This window comes from Amblyomma americanum, chromosome 9 (assembly GCF_052857255.1).
Source record: "Amblyomma americanum isolate KBUSLIRL-KWMA chromosome 9, ASM5285725v1, whole genome shotgun sequence".
In the NCBI taxonomy this organism is placed as follows: Eukaryota; Metazoa; Arthropoda; class Arachnida; order Ixodida; family Ixodidae; genus Amblyomma; species Amblyomma americanum.
This window is the reverse complement of record NC_135505.1, coordinates 109,761,697-109,788,873: the sequence shown is the minus strand read 5'-3', so window position 1 is coordinate 109,788,873 and position 27,177 is coordinate 109,761,697. Positions and strand designations below refer to the sequence as shown.

Genomic DNA, 27,177 nt, shown 5'->3' with positions numbered 1-27,177 from the left:
ATGTTTTAATGCTATAAATCTGTAAAGGATGGCCCTCCGAGCATTCGAATGAAATTTAAAATTTTGCGTGAACCTTACTTTTACAAAACAAATTTTAAATTTCTGCTCGCAACCAATTAGGGCGACACCTAACGCGTCCTTAGCCGCCCCTTCCTCTTTAACAGAGTAGGGAATCTGGGCGAGCCTTCTCGTTAGATGTACCCAAGTTGCGTGGGCGACGAAGAGGAGTGCCGTTCCAACTTGTTTTCTATATATTTTTTTTCCTGGCGCGCCGGCGTGTAAGAGTTTAGGGGAAACAGAAGGAGCACCATTTTTCAATCGCCGAGATCTTCAGCGGGAATGAACCTATAGCTTAAAAACTGTTTTGCGATACGGCGAGGAGTGCCAATATAGCGATTGCTTGTGCGATTTCCTTAACCTCAGCAACTATCGTTTCATGGTCTCTTTAAGCAACGAGCTGTTGTTTGTATTCGCACCATCTTTGCTGGTTGTTTGCTAGACGCCGTGGGCCATGTCAACGTGCATGGCTAACATCTTGCGGAAAGCTTTGGTAGCTGCTTCTTTTTCAGTCGTGCAAAAGGAACTCTTTAATCACTACTCCTTTGGCTCCGCTTACCCACCCTGCGCCGAGAAATGGGAGGCGCCAGATATGGCTGGCCCACCGCGGCGTACTTGCTGCCTTGGCTAACGGGATGGACAAGGGGTTCCCCTCATTCTCTCTAACAGCCTCTTCAACAAATATGTTTTAACGCGATAGCGTTAAGGCTCCCGTTGTGCAGGATATCCGACGTCACGTCTTAGATCGTTGTCGGCGTTTGAGCGACAAATAGGGTGGCGTAGGGTGACCCAAGCGGCCACACCCTGTGAAGCAACCTAAGTAGGCAACTTAAGCCAGGTGACCTTGTGTCGTCATCAAACCCCGCCCATCGGATTGTGAGCAAACTAACCATACTGGCAGGTGGGAGTTAAATTAACGATTGATCGCGAGAGGTTGCTCGGGAATAGCAACTTGGGCCGCAAAAGTCCCACCGGTGGCAGCACCTTCCATCGCAGTACAGTGGCGCGTCCCCTAACCGCGGCACCATTGAGTAAGAAATGGTATGAGACCCTCCCAGAGACATATGAAGGCAAAGTTAATGATAATAATAATTGGTTTTTGGGGAAAGGAAATGGCGCAGTATCTGTCTCATATATATCGTTGGACACCTGAACCGCGCCGTAAGGGAAGGGATAAGGGAGGGAGTGAAAGAAGAAAGGAAGAATGAGGTGCCGTAGTGGAGGGCTCCGGAATAATTTCGACCACCTGGGGATCTTTAACGTGCACTGACATCGCACAGCACACGGGCGCCTTAGCGTTTTTCCTCCATAAAAACGCAGAGAATAACCAATTCCTCATATATGGGCATTACCTCATTAACGTTATCGCGTCATATCCTTAAGGCGGAGCTTAAGTGTCTCCTCCAGTTTTATTACTTCTACTACTACTATAGTTCAAACCACTGGCTCATAATAAATGGATGCAGTGGTTATTGAGAAAGACGAAGGCAAGGACCCGCGCGGTACCCTAGTAAGAGGAGGCAGAAGAAGCGAAGCCGGGCCGCGAAGCACGGCTGCTGTGAAGAGCTCGGAAAGCCGACCATTGCACAAGGTGAGTGCAGTGCACTGGGCCTTCCCTCGCTTGCTGCGGAGCGGGACTTAAGGACAGAACACGTAGCCTAGTCCCTACGTCACCCCTCCGCTCCATTCTGGTGCAGCAGTTTCTCGCGTATAAACGGTTTCACCGCCCAAGTATGTGTATCTGAAAACCCCAGCTTTCACCCCTTGGCACCTAAGGGTGTGGCTTAGAAATACCTGGCTCATAACGGCGACGAGAAAGAACTTTTATTCGGATGGCTTCATAACTTTTTATTCAGACATGGTGTTCTGAAGCTCCACTCATCGTCACCGTCACGTCAGCGGCATGTATAGCTGCTAAATACTGTGACAAATTTTTCACGCGGCTTTGGACGTTTCTGTGAATAACATAAGACCTGCTACTGTTTTTGTTTATTTCTCCGACCCAGAGGCCGGTCCAACCAGGCCGGCGGCGTCGGCAGCGGGCAATGTCCGCTGGCAAGGTGCTAGCCCTGATTGTGGTTGTTGCAAGCTTTGCGATAGTTGCCGTCGCCGTCTCATGGTGCTGCTGGTGCGTTCGGAGCCGCTTCGGTTCTGACAAGAGCATCCAGGCTGTCAAGTCGGTCGCCACCGTCGCCGACACCATCGACTCTTCGCGGGCCGCCAAGAGTTCCCTCTCCACCTTCCCGACGACGACGACGACTACGATGCCTCCTGGTCCCCGGGCCACAGACATCGGACCCCGGGTGCTCACCCCGGCCGCCGAAGTTGACGCCAATGCCGCGAAGCAGTCCGGGCCGGCGATCCCCAGCACAATCTTACAATCGGCTGAAAGCACGCGCAGCTCGCCGACCTCTGCCGACGCTGTCGGTGCGCTGACGGGACGAGGAACCTCCTACGCCACGTCTCCTTTAAAGGCCTGCTACCAGGACGAAATCTTCCGGCGGCCACAAGTGGCCGAGAGCTTGCAGAGGAGGATCTCGAAGGTGGATCTGTTCAGCTGCGAGGACACCGCACTGGCTACGGCGATGGACGCTTCTTTCCCGGCGCCTGGCACCGACTCCGTCCGTAGACGCACCCCTGCGGGCGCAGAGGTCAAGGGTGCAGCTGGAGCCGAAGGGTACCATCCGAACGACAGCCGCAACAAGGCAGCGAGGACAGCAACGTTTGCATCTGACTCTGGTACACCATCTGGGAAGGACACTGACACGACCAGTACAGTGTCCGAAGACCAACGTGGAGTCCCGGAATCTGACCGACCGGACTTGCGCTGCAAACAGACCGGACAGAAGAGTGATATCACTTCAGGTACTGGCACGGCGAGTCAACAAAAGTCGCCAGCTACAGACTCCTGTGTCCAGCCATCGTCGCGAGTCGTATCTGGTCCTGAGAGTCCTGTTGTTGCATCTGAAGGTGTCTTCCACACAGTGCAACAGTTTGAAGGATCCTCTCCACCATACCAGGACACCTTGGACGGAGCCAGTTGCAGCGCTAGATCAGCCCAAATCTCGACCGCTCTGGAACGAAAGAACGAGCGGGCCTCGAGGAGCAGCAAAGATCCGACCATGCCTGAGAAAGTAACTGAAGTCAGTCCCGGCTTTCAGACGCCGATGGATTCAGAGAACGTCGAAGGCTCTAAAGCGCGAGACACCACTCCGCGGACGAAGAGAGCTGGATAGAAGGCTGCAGAGAAAGGAGGCGAGAAGGCGACGCTTCACGACACGCTTTGGGCCGGCAAAAGATCCCTCTTGAGAAAAGCGCAGAGGGCCACCGCGTCTCCACCGAAAAAAGGCGAAGGTACACCAGAGGTGTCCATTGTCATCAACGTCCCCAAGAAGGAGGTGTCGATGCTTGAGGTGACCAAAGAACAGATGCTGGCGAACGCTAACCACTGCTCTCCGACTGCAAGGAAAGAATCGTTTTAGTATTCTTGTAAATATACTGTTACGTTTCTTTTTTCTGGAGTTGCTATGCTGCCGTTTTGATTCACTTAGAATAGGTGTACAGGTAAAAGCGATATGAAGGGAAACAACTAGCCCTCACTGAAGAAACAAATTATTGCGTTGAACTTGAAGCAACGTGGCACGTTTAACACGCTTACAAGAAAACTGCTAAAAGGAAGCAAAAAAAGCATGTCTCGTCTCTTGATCACAGTAGACAATTGAAATTTTCCCTTTCACACTGTTTCGACCTGTACGACTAGTACAAAGATATGCTCTACATAGGCATTGCCATGGATGCTATTGTTTTTAATAGGTTCCGAGGAAGGCCCAAATAGCTTGAAATTTCGTTAATGGCAAAAGCAAGTGTAAGCCATGTAATCGTAAGCCTCCTCCGTCTACATTTGTATAATCTCTCGCTATTCTGCGGCCCTCCAAAGTTTTGTTGCACTTTGCCGCTCGACAGTTTTGCAGGCTATTCGAAACAGCACGCACACTTCCAAATTCCCAGATCGCTAAATGCCGACGGATCGCAACGTTTGCCTATTTGTGTTCTTGGCGTGCTCAGTCGTTGAATGATGGCCAGGGGGCAGCTTGCAATCGGTCTTGAGCATGCATGCTCTCAATCGGGAATGCAACCAATGTAGTGTCGTGTTTGGGAATAGCGACAGCTTTGCTATTCCTTGAATTCTGCAAATGACTTGAGGAATAGCAAACCTGTCGCTTTTCCAAACACGTGACTACATGTGGTTGCATTCCTCAATTCAGGCATTGCAAAGTGGTGCGCACGTATAGCAGCCAGGTACAAAGGGAAATCTACGAAGCTTTTGTCATCCACCACAGAGGAGGTCAGTGCTTGAACGAACCGTCTCTTCACTTATCAAAGAAAGAATTGCAGCCTTCTTAGGTACTGACAAATGATATCAGCCGTGTTTTGTGATTATCTCGCGCTTGTTTGTATTTAATGCATTATCGCACGAAATACACCCAGTTGTAAGTCAGCGCTGTGTCTGTGTTCTTTCTTTATTACTTTCTTTTTTTCTGTAGTCGCGTGTTATCGCTGTGTTTCGTTCCAGTAGCAGATTTATAGTGCAATGCGGGCGACTAGTGGACTACGAAGTGGCCAAGCTTCATACCTCGTTTCGGTCCATGCTCCAGTATGTTGTTTCCCAGGACATACGCTGACAACCTCTGTACAAGGAGCGATGTATAAATCCTGCTGGTTCTGTTTATCCTTCAAAAATCAGAATTCGATCACAGCGCACATGTTACACACATTGAAAACTGGCGCCAAGAAGAGACCGAAACCGAAAGCATCTTTTTGGCACTAGATGTCGCAACAATCCCGCTATCACTGTGGCTAGCATCAATTCAAAGCATCCCTCCGTGTGGTCGGGGGCAAAATGGCTGACCCACAGTTCGAGCCGTTCAAGATATTTTTTGACCAGATGCCTCAGCATATTAAGGCCCCCGTCAATTGCTACAGGTAAGTGAAGGACCGAACTTTCGTCAGGACCAGTAGCGAAGCTGCTCTTGCCGTTATTCTTCGCCGGTAAAGGGGCTAGACTGGACGGAGCCTTGGGCATGGGCTTCTCTACAATACAAAAACCGCGTCGATTTTACCCCTACGACCGTGGAAAACTAATACCGGGCGGGGATCAGATGTTCTGTTCATTGAGCGCGTCGTCGAGTGAGAGGGCTGTTTTAGCTAGATAGCGTTCTCGCGCAGTTCTGTTGGTCGTTTTCGTCGAGCGAGCCGCAATCTGAGTGCGAGATGCATTATAGACTCGGACGACTCGAATATTCATTGCGAATCGTTCTTGCGGTGCCGTTATGTAAAGATAACCTACCTCTACAACGCGGCGATGCGGAGAGCCTGCCTTCAAACGCGGTATTGTTCTTGCACGTGCAGCGGGTGCTTTTATAATAAAATATCCCGAGCGAAGATCGTACTGCTAAACGCCTACTCAGTGCGTGTCTTTGACAGCTCTTGGCGGTGGCACCCGTTTGGCATTCACGCTTTGGTGGGTTTGTTTTGGCCCCTTTTAGTCACGTCCTGAAGCAGTGACAGCTACAGCCGACGCTGTTAATTTTGGGCGGCATTCGCTGTTTTTTTATTCTTTTGCAGTCTCTGATTGTTTCGTTTTTTGTTTCACTCTAAGCGATATTTGTTGTCTGGCTGACAACCTCTGGTCTTTCTTAGCGCAGTATTTCGTAGCCGTTCTTGCTGAGCGCGCGTTTGGTTGACTTCAGTTAAGCGTTATCTTTTCTTTTTCGCCCTTTATTATTTCTCGTTGTCACTGTGAAACACTTTTGTTTTTGTTACTTTTCTTTTGTTTTAGTTTCGTTTTACTGGTGATGATACCGTCAGCCGCCTTTTAATGGTAAGCGTTTGATTATGTTGTTTTGATTTTGAAACTTTCTTTACGTTTTTCCTTCTTCAAGCGTAAAACTAATTTAAAGAGTTCCAACAATTATCATTCACTCATAGCAGTGACTTACGGCAAACGGTCAAGATATTTTAAATGCTTGTTCTATTATACGGCGGGGTTGTGTTTTCAATTGTGCTTTCTAACAACCAAGAGCCTGAAATAACCAAGGGCTTCGCATGCCTGTACCCAATGTTGGGGGCATTTTATTGGCTGCCCTTGCCTGCACCAGTGTAATCCTAAAAATGGCAGCACTATTCATTAAGGTTACCAACTCTGGTGTCATTGTTTTAGAGGCATGCTTATGTTGCATTGTTCACTTGATTCTGAATGCCCACCAATATTGAAGATGCTCCAATCTGTTATACCAAAGTCCTTCAGTACTCTGATTGCACTTTGTCGGCATCCGAGTGCTGTTATTGTCAGCTTATTCTAATGTCAGTTTTTGTTGTGGTCATATCGTAGGTGACCCCCATTAATACAAACCATTGTAATATCTTGCATTTCTCAATAACGGCAGTAGTTGCTGGCACTTCTGCATGCTTTCGATCGTACTTGTCACCGATGTTTACGTGTTTGAAATGCAGAGCTTGGTGCTTGCTATGTCAAAGGATCAAAACTGACGTACCATTTTTCGGTGGTTGTCGCCATTCAGGATAGCTCATGATGTGGACTTCACACAAGCTGATGAAATGAACAAGCTGACAGCGCGCTCGCCTCCTGAACAGGAGCGGCGTCTGCCGTCGCCTGTGGCAGATAACACAGACAGAGACTTGGTTGATGCAGTCAATCATGCATGTGCGGTAAGTGTTAGCAGTCAGCGGTGTGGGTCTGCAGGCTGTGTTCTAATATTCATTGGGAACTGTATGCTAATTTGTATCATTCTATTTGAGATGCCTAGCTGCCACATTCGTCAAACACTTTGCTTCCTCAGTGGCCTAACATTTAGGTGGATGTGAATTTCACGTGCATTTGATTTTTCATATTTGCAAAATTTAGTTTCGTTGCTGAATAAGGACACATCCTGATTACATTAACGTGTTGGGATTGTGACCTAACTGATGTCACATGTCTGCTGCTAAACTTTGATGTAGTCATTGGGATGTGGCCTATTTTGAATGTTGAAGGTATTTTTTTTTTTTGCACCAACATTCAGATCTATTGCAGAAAAATGTAAAAGTTTTATCGTTAGCATTGCATACTTCGTTCAATAGCACCTGCTTGGATCTTAGACCTCGAGCTTTGACATTTATATCTACAGCCCGTTGGACGAAGACTCACTGAGAGCTTGCATTATTGTGCGTCCAGTTTTCAGGCACTTCTTCGAGGAGTGGTATTGATTAGACACTTCTGTGTTTTGGTGCAGTTCATTTGTTTTGCAAGTTTTTGCCGTAAATAGCCGTTCCTTTTTCAACCTCATGTGGGTCAGGCTTTTAGTTAAACTTCATCACTACAAGAAAAAAACGGTCCCTGTCAAGGCTGCAGCTACTAGAATAGCAAAGCCATGCAGCCATGCATTTGCTTGGGACCACTGCTCTGTTCAGTGTTGATGCTCCCGTCCGTCTAATTTTTTTTTTTTTTTCTCTCGTTTCATCGGCGCATCCTGTCAGATGATGAATGAGCTGTCAACCAGCAACCAGCACGCGGAGCGCCGGCGGAGAAGACTGCCAGCCATCCCAGCCAACCGAAAACGTATGTAGAACATTTTGAAATGAAGCAGAGGCAGTGCAGCTTGTCTGGTCTTTCTGCCAGGCACTGCAGCAGTTGACACGTCCGTCCTGTTTATATTTTTTTTTCCCCAGATGTGAATGTTCATTTTCCAGCTTGCTTCTGTTTTTCTCAGAGTTGAACATGTAAGCATCATCAAAACAAGTTGAAAGGGATGTAGGAAGCTGTTTGCAGTTTATTCTTAAATTACTCTTGTGATAGCACAGTGAGCTATGGAAAGGAAAATGGTAGGTGGTAGAAAATTATGCTGCTTACACTGAGGTTACGGCAACCAGATTCTCTGTACGATGTGATATTCATTGAGTATGAGGTTCTTCCCAAGAAACTAAGATCCTACTACTACTTATGCCTTGCTTCCGTTCCATGAAAAAACTCAAATTCGCATACTACTTCTGTGGTTCTTAAACTGCTAACAGTGGTCACATGTGTTCGTAAACTGTGCTGGATAGTATTGCTTTTCTTTTAAATAAATCTACTTTGAAAACGTAACCTATGTTACACACTATTTGACTCAGATACTTGGTAATTAATCCTTGAATTTTTTTTAATTGACTGGCCGTTAAATTCATAATGCAGTTAGTTACTGGTGCATTTCATCACTTTTTATTCAACTTTATTGGATGGACTTTTCTGGAAGAAATAATTCAGGGGCCATTTACTATAGGAGCTTGGAAAAATGAATGCTGAGAAAAAAAATAGAATGTGAACAAGAAATAATAATGAAAGGATTCAGTATAAATAGACAACTAGTGCAACTCCTCACCTTGTTTTTCTTCATGCAATTTTTACTTCGTGAACGTATTTAAGTTATGTGGGAGACCCTGCATATGACATCTTGGTTGGCCAAATATAGAAACGGCTAGATGGTGGTGCGATCCCAGGGGATGAGACCCTGTGTTAGAACGCATTTCTAGATAAATTTAGAACACCTGAAGGGGGGGATCTTTTTGGCCTGGGGCTGAGTCACACACGGTGGTAGTCGTTTCAGTGCGTGCTCTTGTTGTGTGGACAGTGGCAGAGCTGCTACGATGATCCAGGTTGGATGTTGAGAGCTGCTTGTTTTCTTGCCGGCAGTCTTGTGTAACCCTGTAATGGTCGGAAGATCACCTTTGACTGAGTGTAAAACTGTGAGCGATTTTCATTTCAGCTTGAAAAACTACATGAGTTGCTAATAATTGCAGAATTGGTCTTTTCCAATATGCTTTTCAATGTAACATCGAAGTCGCAGCTGCCAGGGATGCGTTAGGCCTTCTTACGAATGAATTTATACACATGCTAACTCTATAGGCAAAACAGCCTGAATCTTCTGTGGTCGTAATGTTTCATTGGCAGGTGTTGGAGCAGTTTTGAATTTTTCTCTTCATTTTGTGTATGTGCCTCCATATTTACGAGCTGTTTTATCCTCATTAGACAGTCAGAAATTAATAAAACTAACTGAATTTGATGAAGCTGTAATAGTTTCTTTAACCGATCACCATGCTCTTTGTACTACTGCATTGAAAGAGCCGTTTGTGCTGATGTACTCGAATTTCCGCACTCTTATTCAACGGTTGTAATGTCTGGAAAAGCTGAAGTGTTTCAGATAGCTCTTTGCACCCCCCCCCCCCCCCCCCCCTTCCGCAATTTTCACTCTTAGAATTATTGCATTTGAGGCTTCGGTCATTATGAGAAATGCACACCATAGGGCTTAAAAGGTAAAAAGGGTTGCTTTATATTCGTTATTTTCTCACAAGCTAAGTGATGGCTGAATGGAGCGTTGGTGAAACAATGCAGACCATTGATGGGAAGCTGAGAGTCCATTCCATTTTCACATTTGTTTGTTGTTTTAAAATTAGAAGGAGAGGTAACTCACGCGGACACGGGGTTCTCGTGTAGGATCTTTGTTCAAACTAATGGGAAGCAAAGTTACTGAAGTTGTTTATGTGCCTTCAATTTGTGGTACATGAACAGCGACGGCTGTCTTGCGTCAAGGAGAAATTGAATGCCTGAGTGGAAAAAACAAAGTCTTAAGGTGCTGCAGTTTAAAAACATTTCATTCTATGCGAATAAAAAGTTTGATTAAATGTTTACAGTTCCGCTTTCTTCGAGAAGCAGTCTAGGAGGGAAAGGAATATGTGTTCTGTATGAAATTTCTTGAGCTGCTTTTGCCTTAGCATTTCGAGTTTTATGCACGTGAGTGAAGTGTGCTTTATTGTCATTGCGTCTCCACATAATTGACACGTGGGTGGTTAGTGTTTATGAGTATGAAGCTTCGTACGAGCTGTGTATAAGCACTGTGAAGAGAGTGTAAAATTACGTTGGTAAAAGAACAGCCTTATTGGATATTTGACCGCACTCCCAGCATCACCTTGAATGATGTGTACGAAATTGTTTGATTGACTGATTGAGTGATTTATTGATTGATTGATTACTGACACGCACACATAAACGCACGTACACACACATACACACACGCACCTTATTCTCCCGAAAAGGTTTCACATGGTATGGTTTGTTGTGTTTGTGCTAATCCCATGTAGCCTGCCATTTAAAATTTCTAGTTTATTATGCACAAACTTGAAGGTTTTCAATTTCTTCAGTGTAGGGAAATCCAAGTGGCTTTCAAAAAGATTCTGAGGGAATACCTAACTACTGCGAAGTCTGTTATCCTAAACTCACTTTATTTGAACATCCAGTTTGTTTGAAGTGTTGCTTTGATCCACTCAGCAGCTCTCGTCCTTATTTGCCTAACATGCACGAATACACGCACCTGCTCAAACAATGCTTAACTCCCATTTACAATGACTGGCTGTATAGTGGAAAAGTCTGCTGTAAGCACTTGCAGTATGATTAGTCGAGTTAAAGTGGGTAACTGGAAGGTGGTGGCAGAGCCAGACACGGATATAATTAAGGTGGTTGGGGAACCCAACCACTCCGAGTTACTCCAATGGTCTCGTGGAATCGAATTTCAGAACCACTGCACCGTTTTCTTGCAGTGTCCGTGGAGCACGTTTATGTTCTCGTTTGTGCTGTTAACTCCTATAAGAAATCAGCGATGGCTCCCTCATTTGCAGCACTGGCAAAGCTGACGCAGCAGCCGAGCTCGTTGGCAGACGAGCTTCGGGGCGCGGATCGCGATGGGCACAGCAGTCCTCTCTGCCCGAGTCCGGCCCCACCAAATTGATCCGCCAGGTGTCGGACCGCCTCTACCTCGAGATTGACACCTCCGGGGAACAGCCAAAGTCCTGCCTCAGGTGAGCAAGCAGTGTGTACAGTATGGCCCGCACTTACAGGGAACACCTAACTGCTGCGAAGTCTGTTATCCTAAAGTCACTTTATTTGAACATCCAGTTTGTTTGAAGTGCTGCTTTGGTCTGCTCAGCATCAGGCTTCTCCCAATTCAAACCCCATGTATTTTCAGTCCCCTTTGGCATCAGATTATCAAGAGCTGTCTCTGTTCCAGTTTCATCACCTCTATACGTAGACCTGGATCTATCAAACCTCCATGTAGTGAATTTTTCATTATTACGAAATTTCATAGTTTCCCAGTGCTGCTTCCATTAAAGTGTGTGTATTTGTGAACTCCAGCATGAATCAGTTGCACACGAAAATCGGGGACCTTCACTGCAGCACGTTATAACTAGCGAGTGTGTTTTGTCAGCTTTCTTTTCTTAGTTGATATGCACAGCTTCAATGCTGGTGCTTTGAGAATGAGATTTTAATGGTTTAAGCATGCTGCTATATTTTTTGAAGAGATTCAAAATGGCTTGTGCGAATTGATGTTTGCTGCGGGCTCGCTTTACATGATTCGCTACATGCTTTATGTCTGTCGGCTGTTGAGTGTGCATCTGTATTCTCCCAAATTGTGAGGTTTTATGTTTTTAATGGATTTGTGAGTGCTGCCTTCAGCTTCCCTTATCTTAAAGGGCACTTTTTCATAAGTGTTTTCAGAAATACAAATTTTCAGTTGTGACAAAATTTTATTCTAATAATTCTGGGCCGTGGTAAAATAATTTCATATAATACACTGCACATCTCCAACCAAAAATGTTAATTTTAACCCAACGTTTCGAAGCCGACTCGGCTCCTTCATCAGGGGTGACTGAGGGCAGCAGCTGGCGTCTCTTAAGTACGGAGGGGAGGTGGGGTTCTTCAAAGGAACGACAGCTGTGATGCGAAAAGCGTGGGGGGGGGGGGGGGGTAAGGCTGTAAGTCACGTTGTCCCACTGCGGGGAGATATGCAGTTTATTATAAGTCTTCAAACCCAACCAGACAGGCAAATCTGTCAAATTGTTTACTTTTTAAAATAATTTCAACATGAAATTGAATTTAGAGTCAAAACTTAGTGCTTGAATGGTAAAAATAAATCTGGAGTGCCTTGCTGCAATGACCCTTGTAGCCCATAGGGCTCCTTTGGTGGGCTCCTTTGGTGTGTGAAAAAAATGCATCAATGAGTATGGTTCCCAAATGGTACTTTCTTTAGCTCCACATGAGTCGAAGTGACTTTTTGAGAAGCGCAATGGACTGCTTAAAAAGGACACTATGTTTGCCTGTGTGACAGCAGTGAAGTTCTCTTTATGACCTGCCCTTGGACTTCAGCACCCTTACAGTAGCATTGAGCATTGGTATTTTTGTCACGTTGCCTTAGGTTGTACGACAAATCACTCCTGAGTGGAGCCACAAACAGTGGGAGCCTGAGCCCAGACGACCTCCGGTCGAGGTTGAGCCTCAGACACCGGTGTCGACAGTGGCAATTCCACGGCTCACTCGCCAGACGGTGCCAAGTCCATCTCACCCGCATGCAACGGTAAGCCGTTGTTGCTTCAGTCTCTGCACGCATTTTAGCTGGGCAGGTGTGCTGAACTGTGTTCGGACACAGCGTGGTTGTTTCAGAATTGTGACACAAGGAGGAGTGCACTGGTGGTAACCATACGGTGTAGAGACCACTGATGTGTTAGGGCAGGGGTTCTTCAAACACCTGTTTCCATATATGTCTTAACGCCCAACTTTCATTTTACCTCCTTCATTTTGGGACTGGGCATACTCTGATTGCTGGTAGCAGTGTTTCATTATAGTCGAGGGTTTGATGGCATACCGTCTGGTCAGGAATCATGTTGATGCAGATTGCTGGTCACTGGCCAAAGTCAAAAGATGAAAAGCCGTTTCGGGAGCACTACGGCTCCCTAGCCGTAGTGCTCCCGAAACGTCTTTTCATCTTTTGACTTTGGCCAGTGACCAGCAATCTGCATCAACAGTGTTTCATTATGCAGCTGGTCAGTGTTAATAGAACTTGCGCATTTTTTGACGGGTCATTTGTCGCCATACTTTTTCTACCTTTTCTTTGCACTCGCATCAAGAAGATCACAGGAAGAAAGAGAAGCCAAGACACGCCTCTGGGATTCCCTAAGGCTAAAATGATTGAAAACTGCTAAAGACTGAATACATGCTTTGTGCACCTGTGCGCTGATGCATAAAATCTGCTATCTCATCGCTCACAGTAGCTGTCATGAAATGCTTTGTTAGGCTAGTGTGTAGCACATTCTAGGATTAGTCATAGACTCATAGATGCTATTGTTGCGGACTACAGTCTAGGCTTCCGAAAAGGCTGAATTTAAACCTTTAGCAGATAGCTCTTGTCTGGTGTTATGCAAATGTTCAAAATTTACTAGGGGTGTACAAATATTCGATGATTTCAAATATTTGGTCGAATAGCAAAGTGTTCAGTGTTCGATTCAGTGTGAAGGTTTGGTACTCAAAATCACTGAGTACTTGCCTTGAGCAAATAATGTCTCTGGAATGTTTGCTTCATGTGGTTTCGGTTCAGTGTACCTCCTCGGTGGTGGCACCGTGGCGCACGCGCTGCCAACCCAAACTCTATGGACGCCTGCCAGGTGCGCACACTGCATGCCAATGCGCCCGTGTGTATGCCAGAGCCAATCTGCACATGCCTGCGGCAGCAAACGCTAGCAGGTGCAAGCGCTGCGCCCAGATCTGTACTGGCCAGCTGTCTACTCCCGTGTTACTCACGATGCGCACTTGCCGAACTGGCACGGCAGCATGCATCTTTTGGAGGATGCGTAGCTCCCTTCACTTCCACGTGATAAGTCTGAGCTGACTGCAGCTACCACAGCTGCTGTTCGCGCAAATTTGCTAATCATAGTAATCAAGCATGGTGGGGAAAGCATGAAGGGCGTGAGACACATGGAGATGGCTGCCCTTTCCGATGCCTGACGCAGGGTGGTGCTGGGCACGCAGTGCGTAGCCTAGCAGGTGTCGTGGAGTCACTGCTGGAAAGCAGCAGCTGCGCAATGACACAGTCCCAATTGAGAGCAGCAGTTTGAGGCCCCACATGTAGGTCTCACACCCCACAGATACTTCGGCACAGCATGTAGGTCGACTCGGCCAGTTTCTGGTTACCATTTTTGCAAAAGAGTTGACACAGCTTCAGTGAGTAGGACAAAGCTTTAATGCATTCTCTCGTTTTCGTGTACCGGCCTTGTATGCCAGAAGTGTTCGAAATGTCAGCTTCACAATTTGTTAAAAAAAAATTACTACCCACTTCGAATTCGCTGTGAAGCAAGAAACCACTATTAGCACACCTCTAATTATTTTGTCTTTGGTTATACATTGTGCGCCTTCATACGCTTGAGGCCTGTGATAACTTATTTATTTAGAGCACCCCAAAGGCTCTCTTATTTTAAGGGTTTGACCTGGGATGAAAGGTCGTGGTTACTGGTGAAATGTAAAGAAATTAAGATATGTGACACTACAAGACCAGGTGTAGGCAAATATTATTTGAGGCCTGGGAAGCTTGCAAGATTATATCTTATCCAGCTTCAGATAGTTAAAAATTAAATGACGATAATTAAAACATTTGAGGAGGTGGAGATGAGACAAGTGAGTTACAGATACAAAAGCTGCTTATTCATTACGAATTGTACCTTCCATGGTGGCTTGCTATCATCATCAGCAGCAGCAGAGGCAAAGCTATGTCCATTACGAAACAAAACCATGTCGTAATGATCATTAATCAACCTTCTGCATCTTCAGTTATTCTGTTGCCCGCTCTCAGGTTGTTTTCTGAACTCATCTCCCTCCCTTGCATGTGTGCAAAAATCAGAAAGTATCTTTGAATTGATTTATTGGTATGTAGTAAAGAACCACAGGTGGTCAAACTAATTTGAAGAGGCCTCCACTTACAGCTTACCATCAGTGTTGCTTTGGCATGTAAAAGGTAAAAGCCCCCCCGCCCCCCCCTTCCCCTACAGCTATCAGTCGCTTCTGAAAATAGAAGCGACGAGCGACCAGGCTTAGGTTTCTGAACAGGCGTGAATGTTCACCCTTCAATCTCTCTCTGCAATGCCAGGGAGCCCACTGTCAGCCAGCAGCCCAAGCTCGACCACCACATCGGGAGGCGTGCTTCAGCTGCAGGACGCCACCCACCGGGGCCTGTACCGGTTTGTGCCCCGGCATGCAGATGAGGTGGCCATTGACATTGGGGACCCCGTCTATGTCAGCAAGGAGGCGGATGACGCATGGTGTGAAGGTGCACAGCCCCCATTTGTTTAAAACCGCTTGCATATCTGAGCCATTGGCCTTGCAGTTCTTGTTTTCCTTTTAGATCTCTATGAAATAGCATTGGCGAAACCAGGAACAAGTGGATGTTTTTTTTGCACAAAAAGGGATGGCTTTGGCTTCGCTAAGCACTCCATAATTGTTGTTTGAGAGACCGGAAAAAAAAAATTACAATTATTTGAAAGTTTGAGTGATCAAATGACTCGAAAAACTGCTGAAAACCGTTTGTGATCACACTGAATTCACTGGGTGAAAGACTGGGCAGTGGTCACCTGTTTTCAAGAGAACTAGGCAACAACATTTTTTCACTGTTCCGTCTATGCTTTAAGGCATGTGCACTGTTGGGAGAGTCAAAGCAGAACTGCTGTGAAGTGGTAGGGCTCTCCAGCGTTTTTTGCAGTGCAATGCAGAAGTGGTGGAGCCCCCTCAGAAGTGGTAGTGTTGCAGCACACCACTGTGCTCCTTTGGCTGGCTGTAGCATGGCCAGTAGTAGCTGCCATTGCCACTGGCTACCATGGAACTCCCAAAAGCAAATATGAAACGAGGTTTCATACTATTTTTCGGGTGCAAAACTCTTCAATCATCGCATGCCTACCGCTGCGCCCATCTCGGGAGATACCTGGGGGACACTTCAAAGTGCAATTCGTGTTTGAGAAGTGATCGCTTGGTGTTGCAGTCACGCCTCAACACGGCCTTCTTTCATAAGCTCTGCCTAATTAACTAACGTTAGACCTGCAGCATACAAATTAGCGAGCATATAACACCATTGACTTTGCATTGCGTTGCGCACACCACGGGGTTTGGCCAGGGCCACACCAGCAGTGCGAATTATCCCGGGAGATCTTCAAATTAAATGGGTTCGAATCAGTGAAGTTTTACTGTATAAAATTATGCTTCCAACCCCCCCCCCCCCCCCCCCCCTTTCCGCTCAAAGAATACAATGCTTGGTAGTTTGCACTGCACCTGTACTATTTTTGTTACTCGTTTGTCCCTTGTTTTTCAAGCTGTTTTGAAATGCTTTGAGTGCATTCACCAGCTCTCCCAAACCAGATTTTTTATTCTCATTTTCCAAATTAAACTGTCATGGGTTTACAGACCTCATGTTACCCATTGTTGTCTGTCAGTGAAAACATTTTATTTTACAGCAATGGCTGTTAATGGCACCAACCCCCAGATTTGCAGTGTTGGTGTAGACCCGAGGCTCTCAATCTGTAGAGTCTTAGGGAACCCAAACTTCTTTCAAAAAATGCTGAGGAACCGTTCATGTCTTGGATTCTGTCCCTTCCTGCCTTACGAATACGCGAAACTGTGGCCCCTGAAAAAATGCAGATTCAGCTATCAGTGACTGACTGTGTGGTGAAACAGTCAGCTGCAAGCACTTACAGTACGTACTCTTTACAGCTCGTTAATTTGAAACCTGAGGGGGCTAGAAAATCGTTCAAATTATGAATTACTATCTGTGTGCTAAAATTAGTGGGTATTGCATCATATGGGCAGAACCCAAAGCAGCCACATCTGGACTCGTTATCACTGGCTAGGCACCGCTACACGTTCATGATGCGTGATTCAGAGAATTAAGATCATGGAGCCTGAACTGCAGATGGAGTAAATTGATCTGTCAGTTATGCACCAGGAACAAGTACTGGAATGTATTTGTGTGAGCAACAAGCGTATTGCTCAAATACAGTCGAACCTCGTTATAACGAAGTAGCATCGGGACCGTAAATCAGTTCGTTATATCCGATATTCGTTGTAACAGTAGACATAAATATCGGCTGTGACAAATTCGTAATTTGGCTCGCGCAAATATTCTAGACACTAAAATGCATTATATACTTGGCTTTGAACCCACTACAAACGTGGTAATCCTTACCTGTCTCCTTGTGGCATTCAATCAAAATAGGCCGGAATATGGGAAGGTTGACACGACTGTTCTTACGTCGCCGCGCACGTGAAAGTGCGTGGCGCGAAACGACTGCACCATGTGTCTGCGCATAGGCGACTTGGTGTAGAGAGAGGAACTCGAGTGAGACACAGCGGGAACCATCGCGCCTGCGTGCTCTGCCGAAGCGCGATTGGTGGCCCCGAGAGGGACCGTTGAAAAAAAAAAAGCTGCCAAAGCAGCTTTGAGAGAAGAGGAGGAGGAGGAGAGGGGGCGTTGGGCGAGAAGAGAAGGAGGAGAGGCGGCGTTGGGCGAGGAGACATATGCAACGCCAGCCCGGGATCAGCCAAACAGGTTTGCATTCGTTCATTTGAAGAAAGATGTTATCTTCGTCTGGTGGCTTTTCACAGCGCTGCGCAGAATGAAGTTTTCTACATTGTCCATGCTCAAGAGGGCCTTTTCTACGTCAGCAGTTTTCGTCGTCGGGAGTTTTTCCAAATATCCTTTCAGCCTCCTGGCCATGTCCGCGGCATCCGCACTGCTCATCGTTGGTTCATCCCGTTCACTCTCACCGCTGTCGCTGCTGCTGTCATCCTCGGGCAACAAAACGCGATCCACAATTTCTTGATCCGTCAGCTCGGGCGCCACGGCCAAGTTCTCATCGGCCGAAACGAAATCGTCGAATTCGACGCCTGGGACTGCCAGCCGATCCCAAGTTCTGTCCAGCTCTGCCTGGTCTTCGGGCTGCACTTCTTCTTCGTCGGCAGGCAGAACAAAACCGGCATCCGCGAAACAGTTCCTTATTGTCGACTGCCTCACCTCATTCCACGACCCGTACAACATTTCGAGTGTCGTCTTGATGTTTATTGTTGTCGATCTATGTCGATCGATGTCAAACACCAGTTGCGTCACCAAACGCTTCCTATAATTGCACTTAAGCGAACGAATAATGCCTTTGTCTAAAGGCTGCAAAGCAGAAGTTGCGTTCGGTGGCAAAAACTGCAAGCGAACTGCCTTCAGCACGATCGAAACTTTATGCGCCGAACAGTTGTCCAAAAGCAACAGGACCTTCCTGTGCTGCCTCTCCATGTCCTGGTCGAACGCTCTCAGCCAGTCCTCGAAAAGCTTGGTCGTCATCCACGCTTTTTTGTTCGACGTGTATTGAACCTGCAAATTCCGGACGCCTTTCAGGCACCTCGGATGTGCCGACTTGCCGATGACGGTGAGCCGTCTTTTGTCGGAGCCGTCCATGTTCACGGCAACGACGACAGTCACCCGGTCTTTGTTTTTCTTGCCCCCATGGCAGGTCTCGTTCTTCATCGCCAGTGACCGCTCTGGCAACAACTTGAAAAACACGCCGGTTTCGTCGACGTTGTATACGTCGCACTCGTCGTACTCCTGGAGCAGAGGACGAAAATTCTCCAGCCACGTTTGACATGTCTCCATGTCGACAGCGGACCCTTCGCCAGACAAAGTGTGGCACGCGATCTCGTGCCTATCTTTGAAACGTTGCAGCCAACCGCTGCTTGCACAGAAATCGTCATGCCTCAGTACGCAGGCCAGGCTGTGGGCCTTCCGTTGAAGAAGTGCTCCCGACACCGGCAAATTTCGCGCCCTCACATCTTTAAACCAAGAAAGCAAAGCCGCTTCCACGTCCGGGTGATGGCAAGGCCTAACTCGTTTACGGTCGGCTTTTATGGCGTCCTCGGTGTTGCCCTCAATCTTCTTTCTAGTGGCCAAAATGGTGGATAACGTACTTGGAGGAACGCCGAATTCCGAAGCAATATCCTTTTTCTTGCGGCCACTGTCCACAGCTCTCAGTATCTGCAGCTTTGTCTGGAGCGAGATCGCTTTCCTCTTCGATGCCATTTCGAGCGCTGCAACAACAAGACTGGCCGCTGTGCTGATGTCAGAACGCCGGCCTCAAAGTTGCCAATGTTGCTGCGCTTGCCTTTCTTTACCGCTGGACAAGTGGCGCCGCCTTTCGGCCCTCTGTCATGTCATGAGCTTTCAGAGTTTTCGCGCTCTGTTCACAGGTGGCGCGACCATCCAAACGCGATTTTTGTGCCAGACGGCAAAACTTTTTCAAACGATAAAAAAAAAAATTCAGCTGTGTATCGGCCTTCGATTTTCATTTTGGTTTTTTTTTTTTTTTATGCTACTTTCAAGTTCTGAGCCTCGTGTAAACCAAATATTTCTTCGTTACAGCCGATATCGCGGCGGATCTCGCGTTTTCGGTTTCGTTATAAAAGAATAAATGTCACTGAAATGAAGCATGACCAACCAAAATTCGTAATTAGTTCGCTATAACCGATAATTCGCTATATCAGTGTTCGTTATAACGAGGTTCGACTGTATATGTTGCTGTTCATGCTCCTAAACATATTTACAGGGAAGAGGTAACACATGACAAAATTAAAAGTAATCATCATTGCTTGCATTTCTTCTGCCACGACTCAACAAGCATAGTTCGCAGTCTGCTCACAAGTCACAGTGTTAATTCCCTTCGGCGGAGAAGTAACGTGCTGCGGCGTGGAGCATCGACGCTATGTCACATGCACTTGGCAGGTGTTGGGGGATGGTGCACTGGCTCGCGTTGCCTTCATTGTACTCATCCTCGTGAGTCATGCGATGTCTAGTGATAGCACACAGCAGTAGTAACAACCAGGATGACGTGGTAAAGGCGCAGTGAAAACTTGCTGCAAAGATTTGTGCCGAGGGCACAGGGTGTGCCTGCTAAGCCCTGGGATATTATGAAAACCCGGCTACGGCATGCACCGGAGTGCTGGCTGTGCCAGCAAAGTGCATATCTCTACTCGTGCAGCAGCATTGTACTCACTATGGATCAACTAGTATCTGTGAGCAGAGGGCAAGGGTCTAACTAGTTTGAACTAATCATTGTGGATACCGACATGTTTGAATTATCGGGAATTTTCTCCCACTCAAATACACAGGGGTGAACTGGGACCCGGGGGTTACTTCAAGTTAGCCAAAAGTTCAAATTGACATAGTTTAAAATAGCAAGGTTTTACTCTAGTTTCAAAATAAGGTGGAAATTGGGGAGCCCAAAACCACTTCCCAGAAAAGAAAAAAAACTGTCAGTGGCTTAACTTGGCTAACCCTGGAATTCAGCGAAAAGCAAGGACGCTTGCTGAGCGCCTGAGGCTCATTCATGGCAGCTCCGCTACACGCTCGTGACAGCCGTTCTATACATACCCACACAGCCACGTGGCTATGACACGGTATTCCATTGTCTTGCGACACCCCCATTGGATGTCATCATGCGGCTTCACATCACCCCATCGTATGTTAAGGTGAAAGGTCAACCCAAAGGTCACCCAATGTTAAAGCTCAACTCGAGGTCAAAGGTTAACTAAACGTTATGTGTCAAGGTAAGTTGGCAACGGTTCTGCACCAGAACAGTACCACATATGGTCATGCGGCTAACGTGGTTGGGCTGAAGGTTGTTGAAGGTCATTCTCCAGCCTACCCAAAGACTGCTTTACCTAGCATAGTGAAGCTTTTCACTTCAAAAAAAAAAAAAAGGAACTGACATAGCATGACGCTTTGTTATTAGCCCCACGTTTTGAATTGCTCCACACGCTGTATGATGAGCCCACTGCTACATCTAGCTTCCATTAAACTTGTTTTCTCAAAAAAAAAAAAGGAAAATAGTGAATAAATTGCATGTATACCTCACAGAGTTCTATGGTTCTCAGTGCAAGGTTCGCCTCTGAAGAAAAACTTCGCTGTGAGCAAAGAATGTCGTTAGCCTCTTTTGATGAGCATGAAAATGGGCCTATAGTGTAATTTTTGTTTAATTCACTCCCAAAGTTGTCGACACTATACTTAACTTTGCAACTTTGGTAGGGGTAACGTAATTCCATCGCAGCAGTGGCCTATTGGTTTGAGCAGTCACATCATGTGCAAGCCATGCAGGTTGGATCGCAAAGGCTTCCGGGGATACCCACTGTTTTTCTAATGGGTACAAGCTTTCCCCTGGTGTGATGGTCAGCTTCTCAGGTGTGTATTGCATAAGGATGTGGGTCAGAACACAGTGAGCAGACCAGACACGTGTTAAACACAATGCTTTCTCTGGTCGTGCATTCCTTGCGCTATTAAATCAAAACCATCATCACTTTACTCTAAAGTTGTTGACGTTTTATGCTGGAGTAATTTTCATAGCGGCTTCATCGTCTTGCACTCAACAATGCAGTGTTTTGCATTGCTCACTTGGCTTTCATCGACAGCAAAGTTCGCATGACTGACTGGTGCGAGTAACCAGTGCTTACACATTCCCCCCCACTCTGTGCAGGTGTCAACCTGAGGACGGGAGCCTCGGGGATCTTCCCAAGTGCCTACGTGATTGACGCTGACTACTCAGACATTGGCTCAGGTATGGGGATGTTCTTCCTGATGTTGGTGATGGCATGGCTCTGACTGTACTCTGTGGCTGCTTACTAAGCATGAAACTTAGGTTTTAAAACAAATATTCACAAATACCTTATATCCTGCTCTTATCAGCCCTATATGTGATGACTATTTATTATGAGTTATCACATGTTACCACGTTTTCAACATCGTTTATTGTGTTTTCAACATCGTTCATGTCGTTCATGTATTCCCAGCAGTATGTACCAACTCGCTCAACTCTCCGTTTTATTGAAGTACCGCCTTTACACGAATACGGCATGGCTACAAAAGTAATGTGAGTTTGATTCTGCGTGAAAACCAAAGTTTTCCGTGATCACGGCATTGTCTTGTGTGGCCTCAGCATATTTAAGAAGCAGTAGTTAAGAAACGCGCGCGACAAAGTCAAGCGCAACAAAGCCGCCTACGCAGTTCTGCCGCGCTTCCGCTTCTTGCCGCTGCTTCCCCGTGCTTCGCACTGCGTGCTTCACACTGCCCTGCTATGTAGCTATGAACGCACGCACATTTCTTTCCTTTTTTTGCTCCTCTCTGCGCTTTTACTTGTTTTCTTTTCTCAGCGACCCGCGACGCCTTCTTTCTAAGCTCGTAGCCGGCATTACTTTTTCCGTGCGCGCCTCGAGCTTTGCCTAATAGCCCCAAGGTCTTCAGAAAAGTTGGCTTCTCCTCGCGAATCCTGAGCGTGGTGGTGAAGCCGCCTTAAAGAGCATATTCGGTATCTATTTACCTCGCGATGCTAGACTTCGCGCGTTCCGCAATGTCATCATTCAGCAGGAAGTACGTCGCCCCGCCCAGAAGCTCTTTACTATAGCCAGTTCTTGGAAAAATACCTTTACTCTAACCGAAAAAAAATGTACAGTCATCTATGGGAGGCGAAATGGGACCGCAGCTTCACTTTACTATATCCGAGTTTTTACTATAATCGACTTTACTATAGCGGGGTTCTACTTCAGGTGCCTAACATATATAGTGGTGCAGAACACACAAACTCTAGTGTTATTCTAGTGTACCACAGTACCACAGGCCAGTAGTAGTGGCACATGGCACAGCAGCGATGGGGAAGAGCATGTACTGTGATTATTGGTGCTCATTGCGCGTGCTTTATTATTATGGCATTCACTTTGGTGCAAAGATTTGGCTGTACCTGTATGCAGCGCATATGTTGCCATTTGTATATACTGTATTTATTCGATTCTCACGTGCACTTTTTTTTCGGAAAAAGCCGCCTAAAAATGACAGAGTCATTTCATTATCGAAGCATGAAAATCGGGTGCGCATTACAGTCGAAGTCATTGCACTGTTCATTTTTGTTGTTGTTTTTGTGACCTTGAAAATTGGTCAGCTAGAATTGAGTAAATATGGTACGTTTTAGCGGTGGTCCTCTTCCTGTGAAGCGCACACAGGGTGATCCTGCATTTTTTAATACCTGTGGTGCGCAGAGGGGCAGCAGATGAGGAAGGAGCGGTACCTGCTGGACTTCCTGGGCTCGGTTGAAGTGTCCTGCCACAAGGGTAGCGACGTCTTCTGCCAGGCCATACGTAAGGTGAGAGAGGCAGAAAGCAGGAAAGTGACTGTTGCTTTCATGCACCCAGGTTTAATCTCCTCTTTTGAAACTTTTTTTTTCTCTTAGGCTCTTGTTGAATTTGCCTGTTTCTTTCTGTGGCCTATTTCCTTCTTTGATGCAATTAAATGGCAGTGCTGCCGCCTGTGGCGGTGGCAAAGACTTATGTTTTAACACTATAGCCTTAAAGGGCCACTGACCACCCTCTGGCCGAAAATATTTTCTACCCCTATGGTTGTGAGGCATCATCTCCAGAATGCGTGGCCGCAAACATTTTTTGAAAGGACTCGTTAATAGCGGAGTTACAGCCATTGCAATGAAACTGCTTCGCCATACTGCTTTCCTTACATTCCCGTGTGTCGAGAAAATCTGTATTGGTCGAGAGGGTTATGAAGTCACTTGTGGAGCTGCAGAATTAAAAAGTGACTAAAACATTTGGGAAATTGTGATTACAAGGTTGCTACATGCCTCAAACCTCACTATGACTTGTAAGAATGTAAATTAATTGTGTTGAAAATTGGGCCAATTAGATGGGAATCAAACCTGTTACCCTTGGGTAGCGAGTCAGGCACGCCGCTACCCCAGGGCCATTGAGGCACGTTCTTCAACTGTTTAAAGGAAGCCTTGTGTGTTTTTTGTCTGACGGTGTCTGTCGTCTGCGAAGGGATATGCAAAGAGGAACATCCCAGGCCACTGAAGGGGCCCATTAATGCTATGGCGTCATACCCTTAAGGCAGAGCTTAAATGCCCCCAGAACTTTTTGTGATTTAGACTGCCCACAGTTTTGCATTAACACTAGTCATCTTGATTTCATCACACTGCTTGTGGGAGGCATGCTTTTAGATGCGTTCTTCTGTTGATTGCACTGTAGAGGGCTTTTATAAAGACGCAACACGTTCTTTTCGAGCGTGCAGGGCACTCTGATTTGTCTAACTGCTGCCATCTACTGAAACTTATGTGAACTGCACATAGGTAAGTTTAGTTGTGGTTATTTGCAATAGGTGCTAGGAAAACAGACTGCTTTGGATGGGATGCACCATGGTTGCAGCATGAATGCCCAAAAGGGGCACAAGTTTTAGGCAGGCATGGTGAAGCCTTGCCTGGAGCTAAGTGAGAATGATGACTCTGGCTTGGACATGTATTCTCCGTCGGATGCCATGATGGCAAAGCTGTTGGCTCGGATGCCGCTCTGTTTTGTAAGACCTGCCACACTAAGTAAAACTTGCAGGAATAGAAAGAACTTGACCTTGTGGTATTGAACATATTGTGACTTTAAAGGAAGCAGCTTCTACTTGATTTGTGTAATGAACTGCCGTGCTCTTTTTTTTGGTTCGAAAAGATCTCCCATAGGCATGCATCACAGTGGAAAAAGAATTGCTCGAATTAAGGGGTTAGTTCTCTAATACCTATCTAGCTCCAGCTTTTGGCAACTCCTGGAGTTATTTTTCTGTGAACTGAGTAAGTGCTACATTTAGTTTGGATCCATGTAAATGGGACCATGAGATACAATTTTTTTCTGTCCGTGAAGGGTGAGTTAATACACTCAAAAACCCTGGATTGCATACAGATATGCACTACTGTTTGTATGATGCTGAGTGTCCTGGGGAACGTTATGTTCTCTCTCTCGCAACAGGTTGCCAAGGGCCAATGCTTCCGAAGTTGGTGTGCACGGATCACATCCATTGTGTCCTCGAAGTCACAGATCTCGGCCTTCGAATGGTGGACCGTGGGCGACCAGCTGTAAGCAGTTGTTTCACCTGCATCGCATTTCCTCTCTTGGTTGTCTCTCTTTCATGTTTTTGTACCTCTATTGTGCCTTGCAGGAGTTCTTTGCCTATTCTTTATTTGGCAAGTTCGTTTAGGCTCTGGGAAGCAGGCAGGAATATTGAGCTGGATAGGGCAGGCGTGGTTTTTTCATCTGGTTCTGTTTTATTCTCTCTTTATTCTTTGCCCCAACTTCTGGGAGAAGTCAACTATAGCTTGGGCTGGCTGTTTTGTGTTGTAGTGAGCACAGAAATGGCGTTGTTAGCCAACCACGTCACTGATGTAGAATTTTCTGTGTTTAAAAAGAAAAGGAATCCCAGTGCCCAACGGTATTTCGCCAGTTTCTCTTGTAGGTGCTAGCACTTTCTTGCCAGTATTTGATTTTTTCTGGGACAAAGTGCTCAGGAAAGGTGCCCAGCCCCCTCATTTTCTAACTGTGCCTTAGTGCAGCGGTCCTCAAACTTTTCAGCCTGGATGAACCGTTAGTTGCTTTCAAAAAGTGCTGAGGAACTTCACGTGTCCTGGCTTCCATCCGTTGCCTAATGTTACGCCCTAATCCGCCTAATCATCCTTTGCCTAATGTAAGCTTTGGTAATCAAAACTCCATGAGCGTGAACTTGCAATGGGGTACTGATGCCCAAACATCGGCTTGTATGTCTCTTTTGCTTGGAAAGATAAGATAATCCCATCAGTAATAATGAAACAGTACAGAATTTCTGACTGTGCTGTAGATGTCTTCGTTTTCAACGTTGCTGTAAGAGACATTAGTTTGCGAACTCATGTGCATGTTCATTTTCCCGCAACTTAACCAGTTTTCAACGTTGCTGTATGAGACATTAGTTTGTGAACTCATGTGCATGTTCATTTTCCCGCAGCCCAACCATGTGCCAACCCATGACTACTTCTTCAACTTGAGAACGTCACTTTCTGCGGATATCACCCAAAGGACCACAAGTGAGTTTCTCGAATTGTTGAGCAAGGTTGCTGATTTGTGGAGTAAATTGCAAAAGCTGATGTGCCCTTGAAAGGTGGTACCAAAAGTTGTGTTACGTCAAGTACCACTTGAAGCTGGCGCTGTAGTAGTTTGTTGCTGTTGAAAGGCAGGTGGACAGTTTTTAAAATTTGGCTAGCTTCAAGGGTTGGGATTCGGCAAGCTTTTTGCACTAGCATTTGAAATGGCAGATGATGCAATGGCATCAGGCTTCTGCACTCAGCACAGCGCCATGGGGGAGGGGGGTCATGATGACGCCATCTCGTCGTCCTTTGGCACAGTACATTTCAATTGCAGAAACATATTTATTTCTGTGTTGCCTTGGCAATTAATCAGCTGATATTTTTCCTGCCAATGGAGCACGCATGTCCCCTCGTGGTTCAGTGCTTTTGATTTACCTGCTTTGTGTGACTGCACAGAAATAACTTTTTTTCCACGAATCTGCTTCTCGCAAACTTTCGTCCATGGTGGTACAGTTGATTTCCATGATGCCTTTGTCAGCGAAGTGGGCCAGTCAGGAACTACCTCGCACCGACAGCCGCGGATCACACGTGCAGAGTCGGAGCAGTTAGCAAGAACTGTCATTACAGGCCATTGTTTGCTAAATTGCATCATTGCGCACATGCCTTTGTCTTAATTCTGATTGCCAGAAGTGCTCCACCAGTCTTTCTCATTCTGGATGGTTCTCGCCAGCCGTCGTGTGAAGTGGCGCGTGCACAATTTTCCATTGTAGAATTGAGGCTTGTAATGCATTACCCCTATGGGGGATTCACAGGGCCCGCACCACTTCGTCGTAAAATGCGGGTCGTCGCATGAACAGGGGACACATAATGGGGGGGTCCACTAATGTCTTCAGTTATACAGGGCATGTGGATTGGGATGCGGGGGCCACTGGCCTGAGTGCACTCTCTCTGTGCTTGGTATGTGTGCCACAAGGACTGCCGACGGCCCTCAACTGGTCCCGCGGTGGAACAACTGCACTTGTTCCTCTTTAAAATACTTTGTGCACCAATTGTAGTGCCAAGACTGTGAGCAGTTGTTGGATTTTTTGCTTTTTCTTGCCGCGTTTTAGCGGTTCAAGTGTTCGGGAGGAGAACGGTCTTCAGCCACCTTGACTAAGGCCCCTAGGTTTACTTCAAAATTTGCAGAGATAACCATTTTTCTGAAACACTGTGTTGGCAGCCAAGATTTCATTTTTCTTGTTCTTGTGGCCATTAGTTTGAGTAATTGAATGATAGGAATGGCACTAATTTATTTGTTTGAATTCGTATGAAAGCTAGAATCTG

At 46.3% G+C, this 27,177-nt stretch overlaps 2 protein-coding genes across 2 annotated transcripts in view; both read left to right on the top strand.

Annotated features, from left to right (window-relative positions):
* Positions 1 to 1,587: 1,587 nt before the first annotated feature.
* Positions 1,588 to 3,578, top strand: LOC144105329 (uncharacterized). Its single transcript, XM_077638466.1, has 2 exons — positions 1,588 to 1,648; positions 2,064 to 3,578. Exon 2 carries the CDS (start codon positions 2,103 to 2,105, stop codon positions 3,291 to 3,293), a length of 1,191 nt encoding a protein of 396 aa, XP_077494592.1. The 5' UTR covers positions 1,588 to 1,648; positions 2,064 to 2,102; the 3' UTR covers positions 3,294 to 3,578.
* A 1,358-nt stretch (positions 3,579 to 4,936) lies between these two features.
* Positions 4,937 to 27,177, top strand: part of Aplip1 (JNK-interacting protein Aplip1) — a 36,285-nt gene continuing 14,044 nt past the window's right edge. Inside the window, 16 exon segments of the mRNA XM_077636817.1 lie at positions 4,937 to 5,040; positions 5,897 to 5,938; positions 6,639 to 6,786; positions 7,594 to 7,675; positions 10,765 to 10,848; positions 10,851 to 10,944; positions 12,339 to 12,420; positions 12,422 to 12,497; positions 15,057 to 15,236; positions 21,463 to 21,543; positions 23,015 to 23,113; positions 24,109 to 24,112; positions 24,770 to 24,818; positions 24,820 to 24,876; positions 25,776 to 25,812; positions 25,815 to 25,854. Of these exon segments, the coding sequence (XP_077492943.1) occupies positions 6,676 to 6,786; positions 7,594 to 7,675; positions 10,765 to 10,848; positions 10,851 to 10,944; positions 12,339 to 12,420; positions 12,422 to 12,497; positions 15,057 to 15,236; positions 21,463 to 21,543; positions 23,015 to 23,113; positions 24,109 to 24,112; positions 24,770 to 24,818; positions 24,820 to 24,876; positions 25,776 to 25,812; positions 25,815 to 25,854 (1,076 nt within the window). The 5' untranslated portion in view covers positions 4,937 to 5,040; positions 5,897 to 5,938; positions 6,639 to 6,675.